This window comes from Hippoglossus hippoglossus, chromosome 9 (assembly GCF_009819705.1).
Source record: "Hippoglossus hippoglossus isolate fHipHip1 chromosome 9, fHipHip1.pri, whole genome shotgun sequence".
In the NCBI taxonomy this organism is placed as follows: Eukaryota; Metazoa; Chordata; class Actinopteri; order Pleuronectiformes; family Pleuronectidae; genus Hippoglossus; species Hippoglossus hippoglossus.
Window position 1 is genome coordinate 371,522 of NC_047159.1, and position 17,500 is coordinate 389,021.

The 17,500-nt window shown below is 46.2% G+C and overlaps 2 protein-coding genes across 7 annotated transcripts in view; both read right to left on the reverse strand.

Moving 5' to 3' along the window:
* ddx31 (DEAD (Asp-Glu-Ala-Asp) box polypeptide 31) overlaps positions 1–11,211 on the reverse strand; it is a 26,925-nt gene extending 15,714 nt beyond the window's left edge. Inside the window, exons 1-22 of one of the 2 annotated variants that reach the window (XM_034595574.1) lie at positions 10,364–10,514; positions 8,642–8,757; positions 7,990–8,109; positions 7,686–7,828; positions 7,491–7,566; positions 7,345–7,388; positions 7,072–7,142; positions 6,870–6,979; positions 6,624–6,665; positions 6,488–6,552; positions 6,249–6,368; positions 5,980–6,086; positions 5,453–5,679; positions 4,884–5,036; positions 4,741–4,800; positions 4,582–4,632; positions 3,788–3,927; positions 3,611–3,695; positions 3,384–3,495; positions 3,063–3,300; positions 1,583–1,849; positions 1,468–1,516 (exon numbers count right to left, since the gene is read on the reverse strand). In XM_034595574.1, coding sequence (XP_034451465.1) covers positions 1,708–1,849; positions 3,063–3,300; positions 3,384–3,495; positions 3,611–3,695; positions 3,788–3,927; positions 4,582–4,632; positions 4,741–4,800; positions 4,884–5,036; positions 5,453–5,679; positions 5,980–6,086; positions 6,249–6,368; positions 6,488–6,552; positions 6,624–6,665; positions 6,870–6,979; positions 7,072–7,142; positions 7,345–7,388; positions 7,491–7,566; positions 7,686–7,828; positions 7,990–8,109; positions 8,642–8,757; positions 10,364–10,481 — 2,340 coding nt within the window. In that variant the 5' untranslated portion in view covers positions 10,482–10,514 and the 3' untranslated portion in view covers positions 1,468–1,516; positions 1,583–1,707. Of the gene's footprint in view, positions 1–1,467; positions 1,517–1,582; positions 1,850–3,062; positions 3,301–3,383; positions 3,496–3,610; positions 3,696–3,787; positions 3,928–4,581; positions 4,633–4,740; positions 4,801–4,883; positions 5,037–5,452; positions 5,680–5,979; positions 6,087–6,248; positions 6,369–6,487; positions 6,553–6,623; positions 6,666–6,869; positions 6,980–7,071; positions 7,143–7,344; positions 7,389–7,490; positions 7,567–7,685; positions 7,829–7,989; positions 8,110–8,641; positions 8,758–10,363; positions 10,515–10,749 lie in introns of those variants that run through there. The other variant, XM_034595575.1, reaches the window with a different exon arrangement.
* Positions 11,212–11,261: 50 nt separating this feature from the next.
* Positions 11,262–17,500, reverse strand: part of ak8 (adenylate kinase 8) — a 14,840-nt gene continuing 8,601 nt past the window's right edge. For 4 of the 5 annotated variants that reach the window (XM_034595598.1, XM_034595597.1, XM_034595596.1 and 1 more), the window contains 9 exons: positions 15,817–15,898; positions 15,666–15,737; positions 15,255–15,455; positions 13,437–13,559; positions 13,270–13,359; positions 13,001–13,142; positions 12,693–12,773; positions 12,449–12,578; positions 11,262–11,691 (listed from right to left, as the gene is read on the reverse strand). In XM_034595598.1, coding sequence (XP_034451489.1) covers positions 11,602–11,691; positions 12,449–12,578; positions 12,693–12,773; positions 13,001–13,142; positions 13,270–13,359; positions 13,437–13,559; positions 15,255–15,455; positions 15,666–15,737; positions 15,817–15,898 — 1,011 coding nt within the window. In that variant the 3' untranslated portion in view covers positions 11,262–11,601. The remainder of the gene's footprint in view (positions 11,692–12,448; positions 12,579–12,692; positions 12,774–13,000; positions 13,143–13,269; positions 13,360–13,436; positions 13,560–15,254; positions 15,456–15,665; positions 15,738–15,816; positions 15,899–17,500) is intronic. The other variant, XM_034595595.1, reaches the window with a different exon arrangement.

Genomic DNA, 17,500 nt, shown 5'->3' on the forward strand with positions numbered 1-17,500 from the left:
GAAGGAGAGGAAGGACTTGGAGGACCAGGAGCACTAGAAGGAGTGGGAGGACTTGGAGGACGAGAAGGAGAGGAAGGACTTGGAGGACTAGGAGGACTAGAAGGAGTGAGAGGACTTGGAGGACTAGAAGGAGTGGGAGGACATGGAGGACTAGGAGAGGGAGGACTTGGAGGACCAGGAGGACTAGAAGGACTTGGAGCACTAGGAGTGGGAGGACCAGGAGGACTAGAAGGAGTGAGAGGACTTGGAGGACTAGAAGGAGTGGGAGGACCAGGAGGACCAGAAGGAGTGGGAGGACCAGGAGGACTTGGAGTGGGAGGACTTGGAGGACGAGAAGGAGAGGAAGGACATGGAGGACCAGGAGAGGGAGGACTTGGAGGACCAGGAGGACCAGAAGGAGTGGGAGGACCAGGAGGACTTGGAGCACTAGGAGTGGGAGGACCAGGAGGACTAGAAGGAGTGAGAGGACTTGGAGGACTAGAAGGAGAGGAAGGACTTGGAGGACGAGAAGGAGTGGGAGGATCAGGAGGACCAGAAGGAGTGGGAGGACCAGGAGGACTTGGAGTGGGAGGACTTGGAGGACGAGAAGGAGTGAGAGGACTTGGAGGACTAGAAGGAGTGGGAGGATCAGGAGGACCAGAAGGAGTGGGAGGACCAGGAGGACTTGGAGTGGGAGGACTTGGAGGACGAGAAGGAGAGGAAGGACTTGGAGGACCAGGAGGACGACACAAGATCTTGTCATCGTCTTTAACACAATTATCTTTCTACGTCACTTCCATAAACACTTTCTTCTGCTTTTTGATATATTATTTTACTATGTTTATACTTCTGCCCCACGCTTTCAGCAGTTTGTCTTTTACACTGTGTATAAAGGTGCTTTATAAATAACGTTATAACAACAGGACATTGAACACGTTTTTAATGTTTTGATGAAAACTTTCCTCTGAAAACATTTGAAATGAATACTACTTTTTTTACATTTTCAATAAAAATCTATTACAAGTTTTTGGTCTGTTCTTGTTTTGTTTGACTCTTGATGTTAAATCGTCTCTGAAGATTTTATTGACTCTTCAAACCAAACTGAAGTTTGATGACAGATTATCGTCTCCACTTCGTACAGAAATGAATCTGAAATATCTCAGATACAAACGCTGCCATTTGTTGTGATGACGTCATTTACAGTCAGTCTGTGGAGTAGTGATCGAGGTCCCGCCCATACATGTTTTAAACCAATCAGGAGTCAGTCTCAGCCTGTTTCTATATCATCAAATAACTGATTCAAACCAAACTGATGAGAAACACTTGAACAAACATCAGAGAGATAAGAACGAGCTGAAACGACAGAAACATCTTTACAAACATTTATTTAACTTCTACTTTGATGTTTTAGTTTGGTCCATGTCCCATCTGCTAACATGGAGGAGGTTTGTGACCTATACTGCAGCCAGACACCAGGGGGAGATAGAGAGGCTTTGGCTTGACTTTTTGAAGTGTGTGTGTGTGTGTAATGTTGTGTTAATGTTGTTGTGGTCTGTACTCAGCAGTGACACACTCTTTGTTACACACTAAAAACACAAACACCGTCTTGTCTTCAGTGTGAACTCTGACTTCCTGTTGACAACTGAACGCTCCGTCTCAGGTTGATGTAATAAACCAGGTGCCGTTGTCACGGTGATGAGGAGTCAGCTGTAAAGGTTGGCCCCTTGCTCATGGGCACTCCAGCTCCTCCTCCTCTCCTGACTGACCAATCGTCTTCCTTCTCTTCTTCTTCTTCTTTGCGTCTTGTTCGTCCAAACCGCTGGAGAACTCGGAGTGGAGCAGACGGACGTCCCTCTGACCGTGACGGAACCTGACGAGGACAAACGGTTAACGTCAGTTAAAGTTTAGGGTTAATCTGTACTGTGCCTTAACATGACGCTGATACCGCCCTCTTCTCATTGGTTAGAACATGTCACATGATTGAAGAGATCAAGGTTTAATAACTATTCTTTCTAAATCAGAATCAATTGCCGCTGAGAGACGAGATGGAAAAATCTTAGAAATCTAAGAAAATTGACACCGTGTTTTAGGCCTAAAAGTCCACTACCAGAAGTGGCGATGCTAGCAGACGTAGCCACACGATATCGTGTCCGAGGGTCTGTGAACGCAGCTCGTAGGAAGATCAGAGACTTTTAGGCTTAAAACTCTGTTTAAATGACGTCGTTTCCAGTTGAGTTTGAACGTCGGGGCTTGTGGACACTTGATGACATCACAGGAGCAGGATGGAGGATGTTTTTATCTGTTGTTTTATTACGTCTGAAGGATCGATCACTAGATACTTCAGATTCTGCTGCTACACTGTTTACACCTGAAACTCCAGAAGTGTTTTGTGGAATCAACACTTCACCCCCCCCCCCCCCCCCCCCCCCCCCCCCCCCCCCCATCATAGTGCCGAGGAGACGAGGGAATTTACATTTTTCGGTGAACTATCCCTTTAAATGCTGAACTAAGACTGTTGAAAAGTGTGAGCCAATGAGCTCGCAGCAAAGTCACAAACAGGGTGTTTTATACAGAACATTTATAAACAGAGGATCACTTGAACGGCACCGATACACAACTGATTAGCACCCAAAGGATTTTGGGAGGTGAAGCCCAAAGCGGGACACACCTGTAATGAGTGAGTGTGGGTGTGTGGTCAGACCGTGTCCAGGCAGGTCTGCTGTGAGGAGCAGCAGTTAAGAACAACAACACACATTAAACACACACAGGAGAACGCTGCTTTATTTATTAGGGTGTGTGTGTGTGTGTGTGTGTGTGTGTCTGTCATCTCAGCAGGGGTTGTGTGTTAATGAGCAGACAGACGTGTCAGACACACACAAACACAAACACAATCTAGTGGTTGTGGTATGTTTTTTTTTCTTGTCGCCTGCAGGAAACACCGAGCTGCTATAATGTTCCACCCTCTTCACAATAAAAGCATGCAGTCATTTTTAAAGCTTTTAATGACAAACGGCGGCAGCAGGAAATGTGAATACATAGCTCTGAAGGTGCAGTGACAGAGGGGGCGGGGCCTACCCACTTACCTCCTCTCAGCACGTCCTGCCGCCTCGCTGCCGCTCGTCTTCTTCTTCTCCGGGATCCTCGTGTGCGTCTTGTTCTGCCGTTTGGTCCGGGGGCCCGAAGCACCAGAGCAGAGACCCTGAGGAGCGTCTCTGAGGCCAAAGCTCTTGGCGGCGTGTCCCAGGTGGAGGGAGCGGATGTGAAAGATGTGCTTGAGGTGAGCGGGGTAGGTGGTGTACGCCCGCAGGAAGGACTGAAAAGCTGGTGACATCACAGACACATCACAGCGATATTAACCCACCAATCAACTGACCAACCAGATCTGCAGAGAACAGTGAACGTACCTTTCTTGGCGTTTTGCAGCGACTCAGGATCTGCGTGAACAAAGTTCTCAAAGTTCGTCTGCAGAACCGTCGCTCGCTCTCTGATCTCCTGCTCCAGAGCTCGAGACGACGTCTGGCGGAGAAATATCGAGTCGCCGTTATTTATCACAAACACCAACACGCCAACTGAACCAATCAGCTGAAACACTGAGCACCCTCCGTGCAGATCATGTGACATGGCGTCTTACCTTGCTGTGGTATTTGCCCCGCCCTTTGTACGCATCATCCATCATCAGACTGGACAGGATGTCCAGCAGCTTCATCTCTGATAGGCTGAAACACAGAAGACCCGCCCCCACATTAAAAATCATATCTAGTATAAATCCTTGAAGGTGTATGGCTGTGATTGCTCTCCGTCAACAGACCTGATGTTGTGAATGGCCAGCTCATTGATGAAGGCGGTCTCGGTAGGGGTGAGGAAGAGGAGGCTACTTCCTTGTCCTCCTATTCGAGCCGTCCGACCGACACGGTGGACGTACTCCGCCGCCGCTGACGGAGGAGTGAACTGAAATTTCAATCAGTCATTAATGACCTCAGAGAGAAGTGAAGAATAAAGTCATCGAACATAAATACGATATAAGATATTTAAATCGATAATTCTTCTGGTAGTGAAGTGTGGTGTCCTCTCATCAATCAAATTCTATTACCACCTGAAACTGTGATCCCAGCTCCGACCATCAGAGGGCCACACGGAGGGGAGTGGTCTCAGCTGAGACCCTGAGGCTCACCTCCACTCAAACACTATGTACAGGGATCATGTATAAACAGAAACACTAGAGGCTGTGAGTTTCTTCTGCGTATTTACAAATTCTCTGGTGTCTCTGTTCACTTCAGAACAATGATGTCATCGTGGTGGAGCTGATAGATGAGAGAGCAACTAGTTTTTTTAAAGAACTGCAACGAAGAAAAGAAAGAGGGAGGAGGAGTAGGTTTGTACGATCAATAAACCGAGTGAGACGAAGAAGGAGAAATACTGTCGAGCTGCAGCGGACCAATCACAGCTCTCCTGGTCTGCGTCAACCTGACGTGTGTTTACATTTTTGGGGAGGTGCACGTCACGGTTCTGAGTAGGAACACATCTACACGTGGACTATACCGGAGCTACGGCATCTGCCTGCAGAGGACAGACTGTGTCCTCTCTGTCCACAGAGACATTTACCTGAACAATCCAAGTGACCTGAGGAAGATCCAGACCTCTGGCTGCTACATCCTGAAACACACACACACACACACACACTTACACGGTGGAAAAGGAAGAAAGTGTAGAACATGTAGAACATAAGGAACGTGTAGTGCAACAGTGTGAACAGATACAGACCGTACACAGCAGAACTCCGGACTTAGACACTGAGAACTGCTGGAAGACCTCGGAACGTTCCTGTTGGACAAAACAAACGCACCCTTATTGATCAGCTGATCGCATTAACAGAACCACACTGAGCGGCGGGGTCAGACTTTCACCTCCTGCTTCAAGTTGCCATGGAGACGCAGGAAGCTGAGCGGAGGCCTCTTATTGGCTGAGGGCCCAGTGAGGACAGAGGTAAAGAGACAGTGGAGGAAGTCGACGACCTCGCAGCTCGAGGCAAAGACGATGAGTTTGTTGTTCTGAGAAAACTAAAACACAAAGAGACAGAAACCAATCAGGCTGCAGCAGCTGACCAGGTGGCTGACGACTCATTGACCAATCAGGAAGCTAAAGTAGAAAACTGCAACAGACCTGATGTTCACAAACATCCTGTTTTACTTTAAACCAAGAAAATGTTACAAAATTGAAGATTTATGTAAAAAAATTACTTTAGATTGAAAACTAACAAAACTAAGACATTAAAATAATATTTCATTACGTTGATGTCACAAACAATAAAAAAGAACAAAAACCTGAAGATAACGAAGCGAGAGTCAATCTAAAGACTGTGAGAGGTTTTTATATATATATATATATATATAAATATATATATATAAACCACAACATCAACAGCACATATATACATTTATATGTATTTCATGTTTTACATGTTTTTATCACGTACCTGACATTTGTCCAGTATGAACGCAGCCAGACACACCAGTCGGATCTTACTGGGAACCACCACCACAAACTGCTTCAAGGCCTCGGGCATTGCAAAGCTCTCCGATTGGCTGGCTGGGCTGGGGTCAGAGGTTCCAGCTTTGATGGTGGTGAGGTCAGAGGAGGCGGGGCCTGACACGTGGATGCTGACAGGGTCGTTCAGACAAACATCAGCCAGGTGCGTCACACCTGAACACAGCAGGACATTACAGGTAAAAACAGCTGCAGCGTCTGATTGGCTGTGACAGACGGAACCAGATGATCCTGACGCACTGGTTGGTTACTATGTGACTGTCATGGAAACCAACACACACTCCTCCCAGTGACTGAACTTTAAACACACCGTTTATGTCTGCCACTAGAGAGTCAGTGTCAGCTGTCAATCATGACGTCTTGTTTCTATATCATCAAATAACTAAATAATCCAAACTGATCAGAAACACTTGTGAGTGTGTGTCTGTGTGTGTCTGTGTGTGTCTGTGTGTGTACCATGTGTGAGTGTCGCAGACAGCAGGACGTTCTGTCTGCTCGGTCCTGTAGAGTTCAGACTGTTCAATATGACGGTCACATCCTTCTCAAAGCCCAGATCCAACGTCCTGAAAACACAACGACGTCACACAACGTCATGACTGAGACACGATCACAACTCCTGTGTCGTCTATGACCTCGTTAACAGGACAATACACAACCTGATGTTAAAACGGGACTTCTGTGTGTAACTGTGATGGTAGTTGCCTCTACTTCTAATTTAACGTTACCTGTCGGCCTCGTCCAGGATCAGCCAGCGTACAGAGCTGAACACGATGCTCAGGGTGTTTTTGATATGATCCACCAGACGTCCAGGAGTCGAGACCAGGACGTTGATTCCTTTACGGAGCCTGATGAGAAAAACACTGTTTACAACCTCCTCGAGGACACGCCCAGTCTCACAGAGGACACGCCCTGCCACAGCACCTCTGGTATCACAAAGAGAGGAAGAGGAGGCGGAGCTACGTACCGGGCCTTCTCTGATTTCCTCTTCTCTCCTCCCATCAGAACACCTGGGACAATCCAGGTAAAAGGCTGCAGAGAGAGAGACGTGATGAAAAACAGTTCACATGGACAAACAGAAGCAGGAGGAGGAGTTTCGCTACCTTCAGAAGTTTCTGGAAGATCTGCAGCGTCTGCTGGGCGAGCTGATGGAGGGGGAGGAGTCAAGGATTAATCTTGTGACAGCAGCTATCAGACTCCGCTCTGATTTGTCGAAAGCAGTGAAAACACCCCGCCCCTCATCTCAGCTCCCAGAGGAAACCAAAAACAAGGCGTCCCTTCAGCTGAGGAGGACGAGAGGCGGGTGTGGTCACTGTCACAGATCAGAACACGCATGTGATCAGACAAACCTCTCTCGTGGGGACGATGACGACGGCCAGTGGACCGTCTGACCTGCTGAGCTTCGGCCGCACCAACTGAAGACTGTGAACCAGGGGAACGGCGTACGACAGCGTTTTACCTGCAGACACATTTAACCACGAGGGACTCGATTAACGAATCATTCACGACGTCAACACTTCAACCAGCGGACAAGTGACCTGAGTGACTCACCTGATCCCGTCTGGGATCGAACCACAGCGTCTCGTCCCGACAGAAGAACTGGGATTGTCTGTTTCTGAACACTGGACACAAACAAGACTCATGAGGTCATGTGACCTTTGACCTCGGAAATCTTCTTTGGTTAGGGTTCTATACAAATAAAAGTGAATCGCAGAAAACCATCGCTACAAAAACATGATATTGTGTGTGTGTGTGTGTGTGTGTGTGTGTGTGTGTGTGTGTGTGTGTGTGTGTGTGTGGGTGTGTGTGTGTGTGTGTACTGACCTGGTCAGTGTAGAAACATTCAGGACTTTGTTCAGTGTCGCCACCTGTTGGACATCAAACAGCCAATCAGAGCATAGAAGTGTGTGTGTGTCTGTATGTTACAAGGTGTTTGTGCGTGTGTGTGTGTGTGTGTGTGTGTGTGTTACCAGGTGGGGGTGCAGTTCAAGCTCTGAAAACGAGTCACTGGTGAAAATTTTCTCCTTCAGCTGAGAAACAGTCGAACTGAAGAAAACGTATCCTGATTAATATGCAAGGAAGTGAACCAGTGACATCAGCTGTAATATGAACCAATTAGAACCAGAGGAGGCTCTGTGCAGCCAATCAGAGGAGGAGCTGCGTACCTGAGGATCTCAGGAATATCTGGGTTGTGTTTGAACAGAGAGGAAGTCTTGATGCTGCTCCTTCCTGCCTCCGTCCCTCCATCCTTCTTCCTCTTCTTCTTCTTCTGTTGGGCACCCCCGTCTGTCGGCTCAGGGGGTGGAGCCTGAAGATGCCAAAGACAATAACAAACAAACAAGTCATGTTAACGAGCCTGAACTACGAAGTCCATCATATCGTGTAGGGCTGCAGGATATCAGGAAAACATGCGCTAACGTTGTTGAATGTTGCGATAAACAAATGAACAAATGATGATCAGGTGTTTACCAGTAAGTCTTCAGGGGGAGGAGCCTCGGTGTCAGCCTCCTGAAGCCTCATCTGTTTGAACGAGGGCTTCGTCTTCTCTGGGGCGGAGCTAAAGTTCCTCTCCTCCGCTCGCTGCTTCTTCTGAACATTCACAGATGAGCAGCTTTTATTGTGAAAATCACGTCTGGTTTAAAAACACCGATTTGAGACCAGCCTCAATCATACCCTTTCAGAATAAAATCAGTCTACTTCCTGCCCTAGACATGATCATTTCACAGACACCACACAGACTTCAAAGTAGCAGGAAGAACAAAGAGCATTTCCTCGTATCTGCTCCTCTAACAGGTTTAATTAAGTTTTATTCTATTTACAAAAAACATTCAGACGTGGCATAAAATTACTTATCAGCTTTATATTTTTCATATTTTCAATCAGAAGCTTTGTCAGTACAGATGTGTTGGAGCTTTAGCTTGATAACATCTGGAGGTTGGTTTCCTCTTTATTCCAGAGTGTGGTCTTTCAGTCAGATGCAGGATTTAGTTTCGCCTTCACTCACTCAGCTCCACTATTTAACTTTTCAACATTTCATAACATGACAAATGTGATGATTCTGGTCACAATAAAACATTTTCATCTTGTTTCAAGTCTTAAATAATTTGACAGACAAACTCACTCTGGCCCATCGCTGCTGAGCGGTCAGAGGTTTCCTCCTGCAAGACGGAGCCGAGGGAAAACTGCTGCTGATGTTCAGACACAGCTGGTCGTCTACTGATGACATCATCCACACACCTGAGTGAGAGAGAGAGACACACACACACACAATCGTCACATCTGTGTCACGTTCAAGGAACTTTCAGAGTTTCTCAACTAACAGAACGTTCAGGATTTTACATCCAGAAGGAGAGAAACTCCAGAGAGCACCAGTTCTCCTTCAGTTTAATTACTGAATCACAACTTGATTCTAGAAATCTCTGAATTGTTTTCAGACATGTCCTGTGGAGGATCTCCAGAGAATTGGGTCCAGACTTTCTCCACAGTTTGTCTTTCACACATGAACAACACAACATGAACAACTAATCCTCCGCAGGATTCAGGCGAGAGTGGAGCAGCAGACAGAGACAGGAAGTAACTACAGCTATCGTGAGAACACGTGAATATGGTCAAGTGCACTTGGGCCAGAGCATAGAGGCGAGAGCATGTGCGGTGTATGCGTGAACGTGGCTCCAGACGAGGAGAACAGGACATTTACTCTAAAAACATGGAAATGAAGTAAATGACTGTTTCTAGAGGAGTTTGAACGCCGGGCTTGTGGACACTTGATGACATCACAGGAGCAGGATGGAGGCAGGTTATGTTTTTATCTCTTGTTTATTACGTCTGAAGAATCGATCACTAGATACTTCAGTTGTTTTAGATTCTGCAATAACAAAGTTTACCCCTGAAACTCCAGAAGTGTTTTGTGGACTCAAACACTTCAACTCCCCCCCTCCACCATAGTGCTGAGGCGATAATGAATTTTCATTTTTCAGTGAACTATCCCTTTAATCATCCAAACTGAAGTTTGAAGTTCCCCTGAAGTCAACCTGCTTCATGGTGCAGGGCCCGGTTCTGTTCAGGTCCCGGCTGTGATCCGTGTTAACATGTACAGTGAACTCAGGTCAGCAGGTCTGTAACGTGTGAGAAGCAGCTGCAGCTTCCTGCTTTTTACTTTGCATTTTTATTTTATTATTTACAGTCGTTACATCACGTGTGTGAATCACAGACTCAAACAAAATGATATCAATTACTTTGCTTTCATAATAGTGAATGAAATTCAATTAATCACCAGCTCTACCACACACACACACACACCTTTGTACAGCTATCTCAGTAAACTCATAATGTATTCCCTAGCCCCTCACCATCCAAAATAAATACCTAACCCTGATTAAAGGGGGGGTCACAAAGTGAGGACCGGCCAAAAGGTCCTCACTTTGTAGGTTGTACACTCAAACTGGTCCTCACAAAGAAGCTGTACAAGAGCACACACACACGTGTATACACTAAACCTCACACACACACCGACACACACGTGTATACACTAAACCTCACACACACACCGACACACACACACGTGTATACACTAAACCTCACACACAAACTGTGACCTTATGTTAGCACGTTTATCATCAAGTGATCAAGTTTCACCTGATGTGAAGAAACGTGAGTTATTAGAACAGCAGCTGTGTGTGTCTGTGTGTCTGTGTTTGTGTGTGTTAGTGTGTCGGTGTGTGTATCTCGGACTCGGTTGTGTTTTAGCAGATAACGTTGCCGTTAGCATTATGCTAACAGCAGCAGTTTCCGGTTCGTAAACAGATTTAAACTCGTGAAATAAAAGTAAAAACATTAAACTCACCGAACAGACCGACGCACGTGAGAATCACTTCCTGATGCGTCACTGGAGCCACGCCCCTCCAGAGATCACACATGCGCAGCAGCGTCATGGATGATCGCCATTTTGGAGACTGCGTCATAAGGCACTCACTATTCCCCACTTCACTATATATATCTATATATATATAAAACTATATAACTATATATATAACATATAAAACTATATATATATATATATAAAACTATATATATATATAAAACTATATAACTATATATATATATATATATATATATATATATATATATAACTATACTGTGAATGCAGTATCTGCTGTTCTGTCTCCACCTCATTTAATTTCAGAAATGAACAGAATTAGATAAATAAAGTGAGCAGGAGGCATCACAGACCTGATCCTCATCAGACCCTCATCAGATTCACCAGGCTCTGACCTGGTCCCAGCATCATGAGACAACAGGGACCTGAGGACGGACCACACCATCTGGATCAGGACTCAGTTCTGACCGGACCTGAAGACCTCAGGTCTTTGGGCGAGTCCAGGTAACGACCCTCTGACCTCACATGATTCTGGTGCATTTGCTCAGAGGCTGAGCGAGACAGCGTCTTGTCTCTGCAGGACGAGGATAAACCGTCCATCATCACATCAGCAGCCGTCAGCTTCCATTTCCTTCTCACCGCACTTCCTGTTGTCAACAATGACTTAAAAATAGAGCTGTCAATCATCCAACAGGCCCGCCGCCGCTGGGACTCCGAGCGCCGCTTACGAGGATTAATTATAGTCAGAGACCGAAACGCTCACTTTGAAACCAGCCGGAGATTTAAACTGACGACGAGAGAGATGAGACGAGACGCTGCAGCGGCCGACAGCTGCTGTCACTCACAGCCACTCATTAGTATTACTGCTAATGTTGTTGATAAGACACCAGATCAACTCAAAACAGAACCAACTGGTTATTTATGTTTTAGAACAAACCAACAACATTACATATGTGACCCGGGTGAGTCCGGGTGAGTCCAGGTGAGTCCGGGTGAGTCCAGATGAGTCCGGGTGAGTCCGGATGAGTCCGGGTGAGTCCAGGTGAGTCCGGGTGAGTCCAGATGAGTCCGGGTGAGTCCGGGTGAGTCCAGATGAGTCCGGGTGAGTCCGGGTGAGTCCAGGTGAGTCCGGGTGAGTCCGGGTGAGTCCGGGTGAGTCCGGGTGAGTCCAGATGAGTCCGGGTGAGTCTGGGTGAGTCCTCTTCTCAGACAGAATTTAATCTGCTCTCCAGAGCCTCAAACACAGAGTGAGGATCCTGATCAGCATCAATGAGAACCACATCTGGATAGACAGACTGACACACACACACACACACACAGAGTGATTGAAACACAATAATATTTCTATATTCTGTGCTCTGGATCAATATGTTTTGATGTTTTTGTATAATAAAACAATAAAAACACGTGGACCTATTTTCAGGAACGTGACTGAGTGATTTGGTGTTCTGGTGACAGGATGAGTCGGAGAGATTGAGATGTACTGGGTGAGTTAGAGGCTGAGATCCACTTCACCAACCAGACGTTGATTTAAACTTCCCTTATCCTTCCCTTTGAGGAGAGTCACTTCTAACAGTGAAGAGTCACTGTGGTGAGTGTTCGAGTCCCAGAGAGAGAGGGGGGGCTGTCACAAGGTAAATCTGGAAACTATTTGTCCCCCAAATAAATATTAATTTCACAGGATAAAGCTACTTAAAGGATCAAAGTATTAAAGTATGTGAGGTTCTCCCAGTTCATCTCAATCTCCCTGTTTCTAGATGAGCATCCTGTCAGAGTCTCTCTGCACACGGGACATTTAACTGCCCTTTGCACCTTAGCACAACAAAAACACAGCCCTATGTTTTCATTGACTAGGAATTACAAGCTGCACAAAAGGTTTACATTTTACATTTTAGAGAATGTAATTCATATTTTACATATTAATGATGTATAATGCATATTTCCACTATTAATCAGAAATGTTAACTTTTACGACGCTACACACCGAGCCACAAATCAACCATGAGTTCATTGATACAACTGTAAACTGTGCATCTCTAGTGTGTGTGGTACCTGCAGAGCAGCAGTGTGTGTCCTGCACTGGTTCAGAGTGTGTGTCACAGTGTGAGTTCTGTCCTCTGGTCTGGTCTCCAGTCTGTTCTGGATCTCAGAGCTCAGAGCCGGTCGAGTCACAGCGTGAAACCTGCAGGAGAAAGATGCAGTCAGAGTCCTGGTCCTGGTCATGGGTCAGAGTTCTGGTCCTGGACATGGATGAAGATCAGACTAAGGGTCCTGGTCTTGTTTGGTTTGGACTGACCTTTCTCCGCTCACTGGGTCTGTCGCTCTCAGACTGATTCTCTCCACACAGACGTCGTCCGTCAGCTCCAGGAAGAAAACTCTGAGGGGAAGAGGATGACATCATTTATCAGCTGTTAGCACGTAGCATCGAGGGTTAAACGCTGGTCAAACCTGACGTGTCAGTGACAGGCTGTGATTGGTCCGTTTGTTCTTCAGAGGGAAGAAGGCCGTCTCATCAAACTGTCCGACCTCTGTCTGATCGCAGGATATGTAATATATAGATACTGCTGGTAGTATTAGTAGTATAAGTAGATGTACATGCAGTACCTGTTGGGCTGGTGCTGGGACTCCTGCAGCCTCAGCGCCCCCTGCAGGTCTCGGGGGAACCCGTGCAGGATCCAGCCTCTGCTGCTAAAGTCTACTTGGCTCAGATGTCGCTCCAGAACCTGCAGCACCAGGTCGTCTGGAGCTGCAGCGACAGGGCAATGTCGTTTACTCAAGGTATGATGAGTAAACGAGTCAGATCACTTCCCAAAGACTCATTTATTTATTTCATCTATTGTGTGTGTGTGTGTGTGTGTGTGTGTGTGTGTTACCTGGTTGTTCATCATCCAGATATGATTGAATCTTTTCTCCAAGGCTTGAACCATCAGCTGCTGCGGAGCTGATCAGCTGATCACAACACACTGAGAGAGAGGAGTTTGAGTGTGTGTGTGTGTGTGTGTGTGTGTGCGTGTGCGTGCGTGTGTGTGTGTGCGCCTACCATCCAGCATCTTGTATTTCTCTGACAGCAGTCTGGCCTGGTGACTCTTCCCCGACCCAGGTGGACCCAGCAGGAGGATTCTAGGAGTCCTGGAGCGATGTCGAGTCCGGACAAAAGCCAGCACTGAGACAACAAACACACACAGAGTTCATTCGTTTAGAGAAAACACAAGCGTCAGTGAGAAATTTACAAATGACTGAAACTGTTTATCAGAATATTATCATATTTTCGAGTCAAACATACGTGTGTTAAACACAAATTGTGAGTGTGTGTTAGTATCAGTGTGTGTCAGTCTCACTATGAGTCAGTGTGTGTCTGATTGGCCAAATATAGTGACATGCAGAGAGTGAATGCGTTGCTTCTGAGAACCATCTACATGGTCCATGTCTAATGCTCGATCGCTCAGTCCTCCCAGAAACTGCTCTACCTCTAACCTCACTGTAATCCTACTTCATGTCTCTGACCACTTCTATATCTCTGACTCTCTCAAACTGACAACCCGACCACATCAACAGACTCTGTACCTGCTCCCTCTCTCCCTCCTCCTCTGGTTTATCTCCCTTCCACTGACTCCTTCTCACTCATGCATCCTAACTCTGCCACAGACTGTCTCCTTTCTACTCTGTCCTCCTCTCTTGACTCTCTCTGTCCTCTTACTTCAGGCCGGAGCCCAAGTCCTCCCCAGCTCCGTCTGACTCGAGCCGACCGAGCCACTATGTGAGCATCACAAAGGAAATGGTGAAGATCTAAACACCCTGACGAGCTGCTCACTGATCAGTCTCCTCTCTTTTCTTTCTCTGTCTCCAGTTCTGCAGCCAAAAGCTCTTTTTACCAAACTACAATTCAATCCTCATTCTCAAACCCCAAAAAACTCTTCTCCATCTTTTCCAACCTCCTTGACCCCCCCCAGTCCCCCCCTTCTACCAAGCCACTTTGTCAACTACTTTACAAAAAAGATAGATGACCTACGCTCCTCATTCTCTAATCCTCCTTCTATAACTACACTTCAATCATCTTCATCCCCTTCACTTTCCTCTTTCACCCCCCCCCCCGTCTCCCAATCAAGTTCTTACCTTGGTAACCTCCGCCCCCCCGACCACCTGCCCCCTTGACCCCATCTCACATTCTCCAGTCTATCGCTCCTGACCTTCTTCCTTTTCTCACCCATCTTATCAACACTTCCCTGTCAACTGGCTGTTTCCCTAACTCTCTGAAGGAGGCAAGAGTAAACCCTCTCCTGAAGAAACCCCCCCCCCCCCCCTCGACCCGTCTGAAGTAAACCACTACAGACCTGTCTCTCTTCTTCCCTTTGTTTCCACAGCTCTGAGCGAGCGATCTTTAATCAACTCTCCTCCCATCTCCACCACAACAACCTTCTTGACCCTCACCAGTCTGGTTTCAAGGCCACTCGACTGAGACTGTCCTCCTTGCTGTCTCTGAGCAGCTTCACACCTAGACTACTGCCCCCCCCCTCCTGGCAGGTCTACCTGCTGCTGCCATCCGACCTCTGCAGCTCATCCAGGAAGCAGCAGCTCCACTGGTCTTCAACCTGAGTTCACTCACACTCCTCCGCTCCCTTCACTGGTTACCAGTAGCTGCCCACATCCGTTTCAAGACTCTAGTACTTGGTACCGTGCTGCGAACGGATCGGGTCCAGTCTACATCCAGGACATGGTCAAACCTCACACCCCATTGATTCTTGTTGTTCTGGTTTGTTCCCTCGGGGTTGATGCACTTATTGTGAGTCGCTTTGGATAAAAGCTTCAGCTAAATGAAATGTAACGTCAGCGTGTGATTGGTTGTTTTGTGAGTCTGAACCTTGTTGGTAGACGTCAGCGTGTGGTTGGTCACTGTTGATGATCTTCAGGACGTGCTGATAGGCTGATCTAAGACCTGTGACCTCGCCGCGGAAACGCTGCAGCTCAGCTAGGTACTGCGTCTCTGATGGGCCCCGCCCCTTCTCCAGACGCTGGGCGATGATGTCATTGGCCTGCCAGATGAAAGTCTGATGGTACACGTCTGCAGGAAGTGATGTCATACATAATCATTGTAAAGAGATACATTGAGACGTCCACAGATGTCTCATGTTGGACAATCCAGAGAGCCAGGTGCATTGTGGGCCACAGAAGTGTGCAGAGCTCACGAATGTAACTCCATTACACACACATATAAACACACAAATACACATAAAACACAAAGACATACATACATTTACATAAACTGACTCACCTCCTGTCAGTGGGTCGACCAGCTTCCCCTCCCTCCTCTCCAACAACACATCATCAGAAGCCTCCAGTATCACTGACACACACACACAGACAGTGTGTTTCAGTGACTGTATAAACTGTACAAATTGTGCATTTGATAGTTTTCTTCTCACCAACGTGATCAGGGACGACTCCGGCCTGTTGAAGAGTCAGAGCCTGAAGACGAGTCTGAGGGATTCCCTCCAGAACCCAGCCCTGTAAAACACACACACACAGAGTGTTCTGTTGTTTCTCTGCAGGTTTTAAACTCTTGAAATGTTCAGATTTAAAATGAGGTTGGTGAAGGAGTGAGAGACGTTCAGCTCTTTATAATGTGACATTAAATCTGAATAGATCCTCTGTGTGAAACAAGCGATTCCCTCAGTGCTGCCTGACAGGCTGAAGACAGACGACAGGAGCAGCAGCACTGACACTGTGTATGACTGACAGAGTGTGTGTGTGTGTCGGTGTGTCATTGTGTTGTTTCCTCTGAAATGTTGTTTTTTGTCGACGGTGAACACAGACACATGATCAGCTTCACATCAACATGTTGAACTTTTCTCTCTGCGTTTGGTCTCTAAAGTTCACCAGCTGTTTGTTAGGGAACAGAGTTTACAGGTGTAAAATATATATATAGCACCAATTCAAAACGTACATTGTCTCAAGGCATTTTACATAAAAGATTGAGACCTGATCTTTATATACAGTCAGTGATGGTCTTTATATACAGTCACTGATGGTCTTTATATACAGTCACTGATCATCTTTATATACAGTCACTGATCATCTTTATATACAGTCACTGATGGTCTTTATATACAGTCACTGATGGTCTTTATATACAGTCACTGATCCTCTTTATATACAGTCACTGATGGTCTTTATATACAGTCACTGATGGTCTTTATATACAGTCAGTGATGGTCTTTATATACAGTCACTGATGGTCTTTATATACAGTCAGTGATGGTCTTTATATACAGTCACTGATCCTCTTTATATACAGTCACTGATCATCTTTATATACAGTCACTGATCATCTTTATATACAGTCAGTGATCCTCTTTATATACAGTCACTGATCATCTTTATATACAGTCACTGATCATCTTTATATACAGTCACTGATCATCTTTATATACAGTCAGTGATCCTCTTTATATACAGTCACTGATCCTCTTTATATACAGTCACTGATCATCTTTATATACAGTCACTGATCATCTTTATATACAGTCAGTGATCCTCTTTATATACAGTCACTGATCATCTTTATATACAGTCAGTGAAAGTGAGACATGTGGAGTAATTGATGTAGCAGTAGGGAGGCGGGGTCCTGATGGGAGCTGTCAATCATCGTCCCCCACTGACACAGAGACGATGAAGACATCACACACACAATCTCTGGTGTGTGTGTGTGTGATGAGTTTAGCCTGCAGCCAAAAACCAACATTAACAGATCAAAGTAGCTGCTAAACTCAAACACACACACACACACACACACACACACTCACACACTCACACACTCACTCACTCTCACACACACTCACAAACTCACACACACACTCACAAACACAAACTCACACACACACACACTCACACACACACACTCACAAACACACACTCACACACACACTCACAAACACAAACTCACACACACACTCACACACACACTCACAAACACAAACTCACACACACACTCACTCACACTCACAAATTCACACACACACTCACAAACACACTCACAAACACACACTCACAAACACACACACTCACTCACACTCACAAACTCACAAACACACACTCACAAACACACAC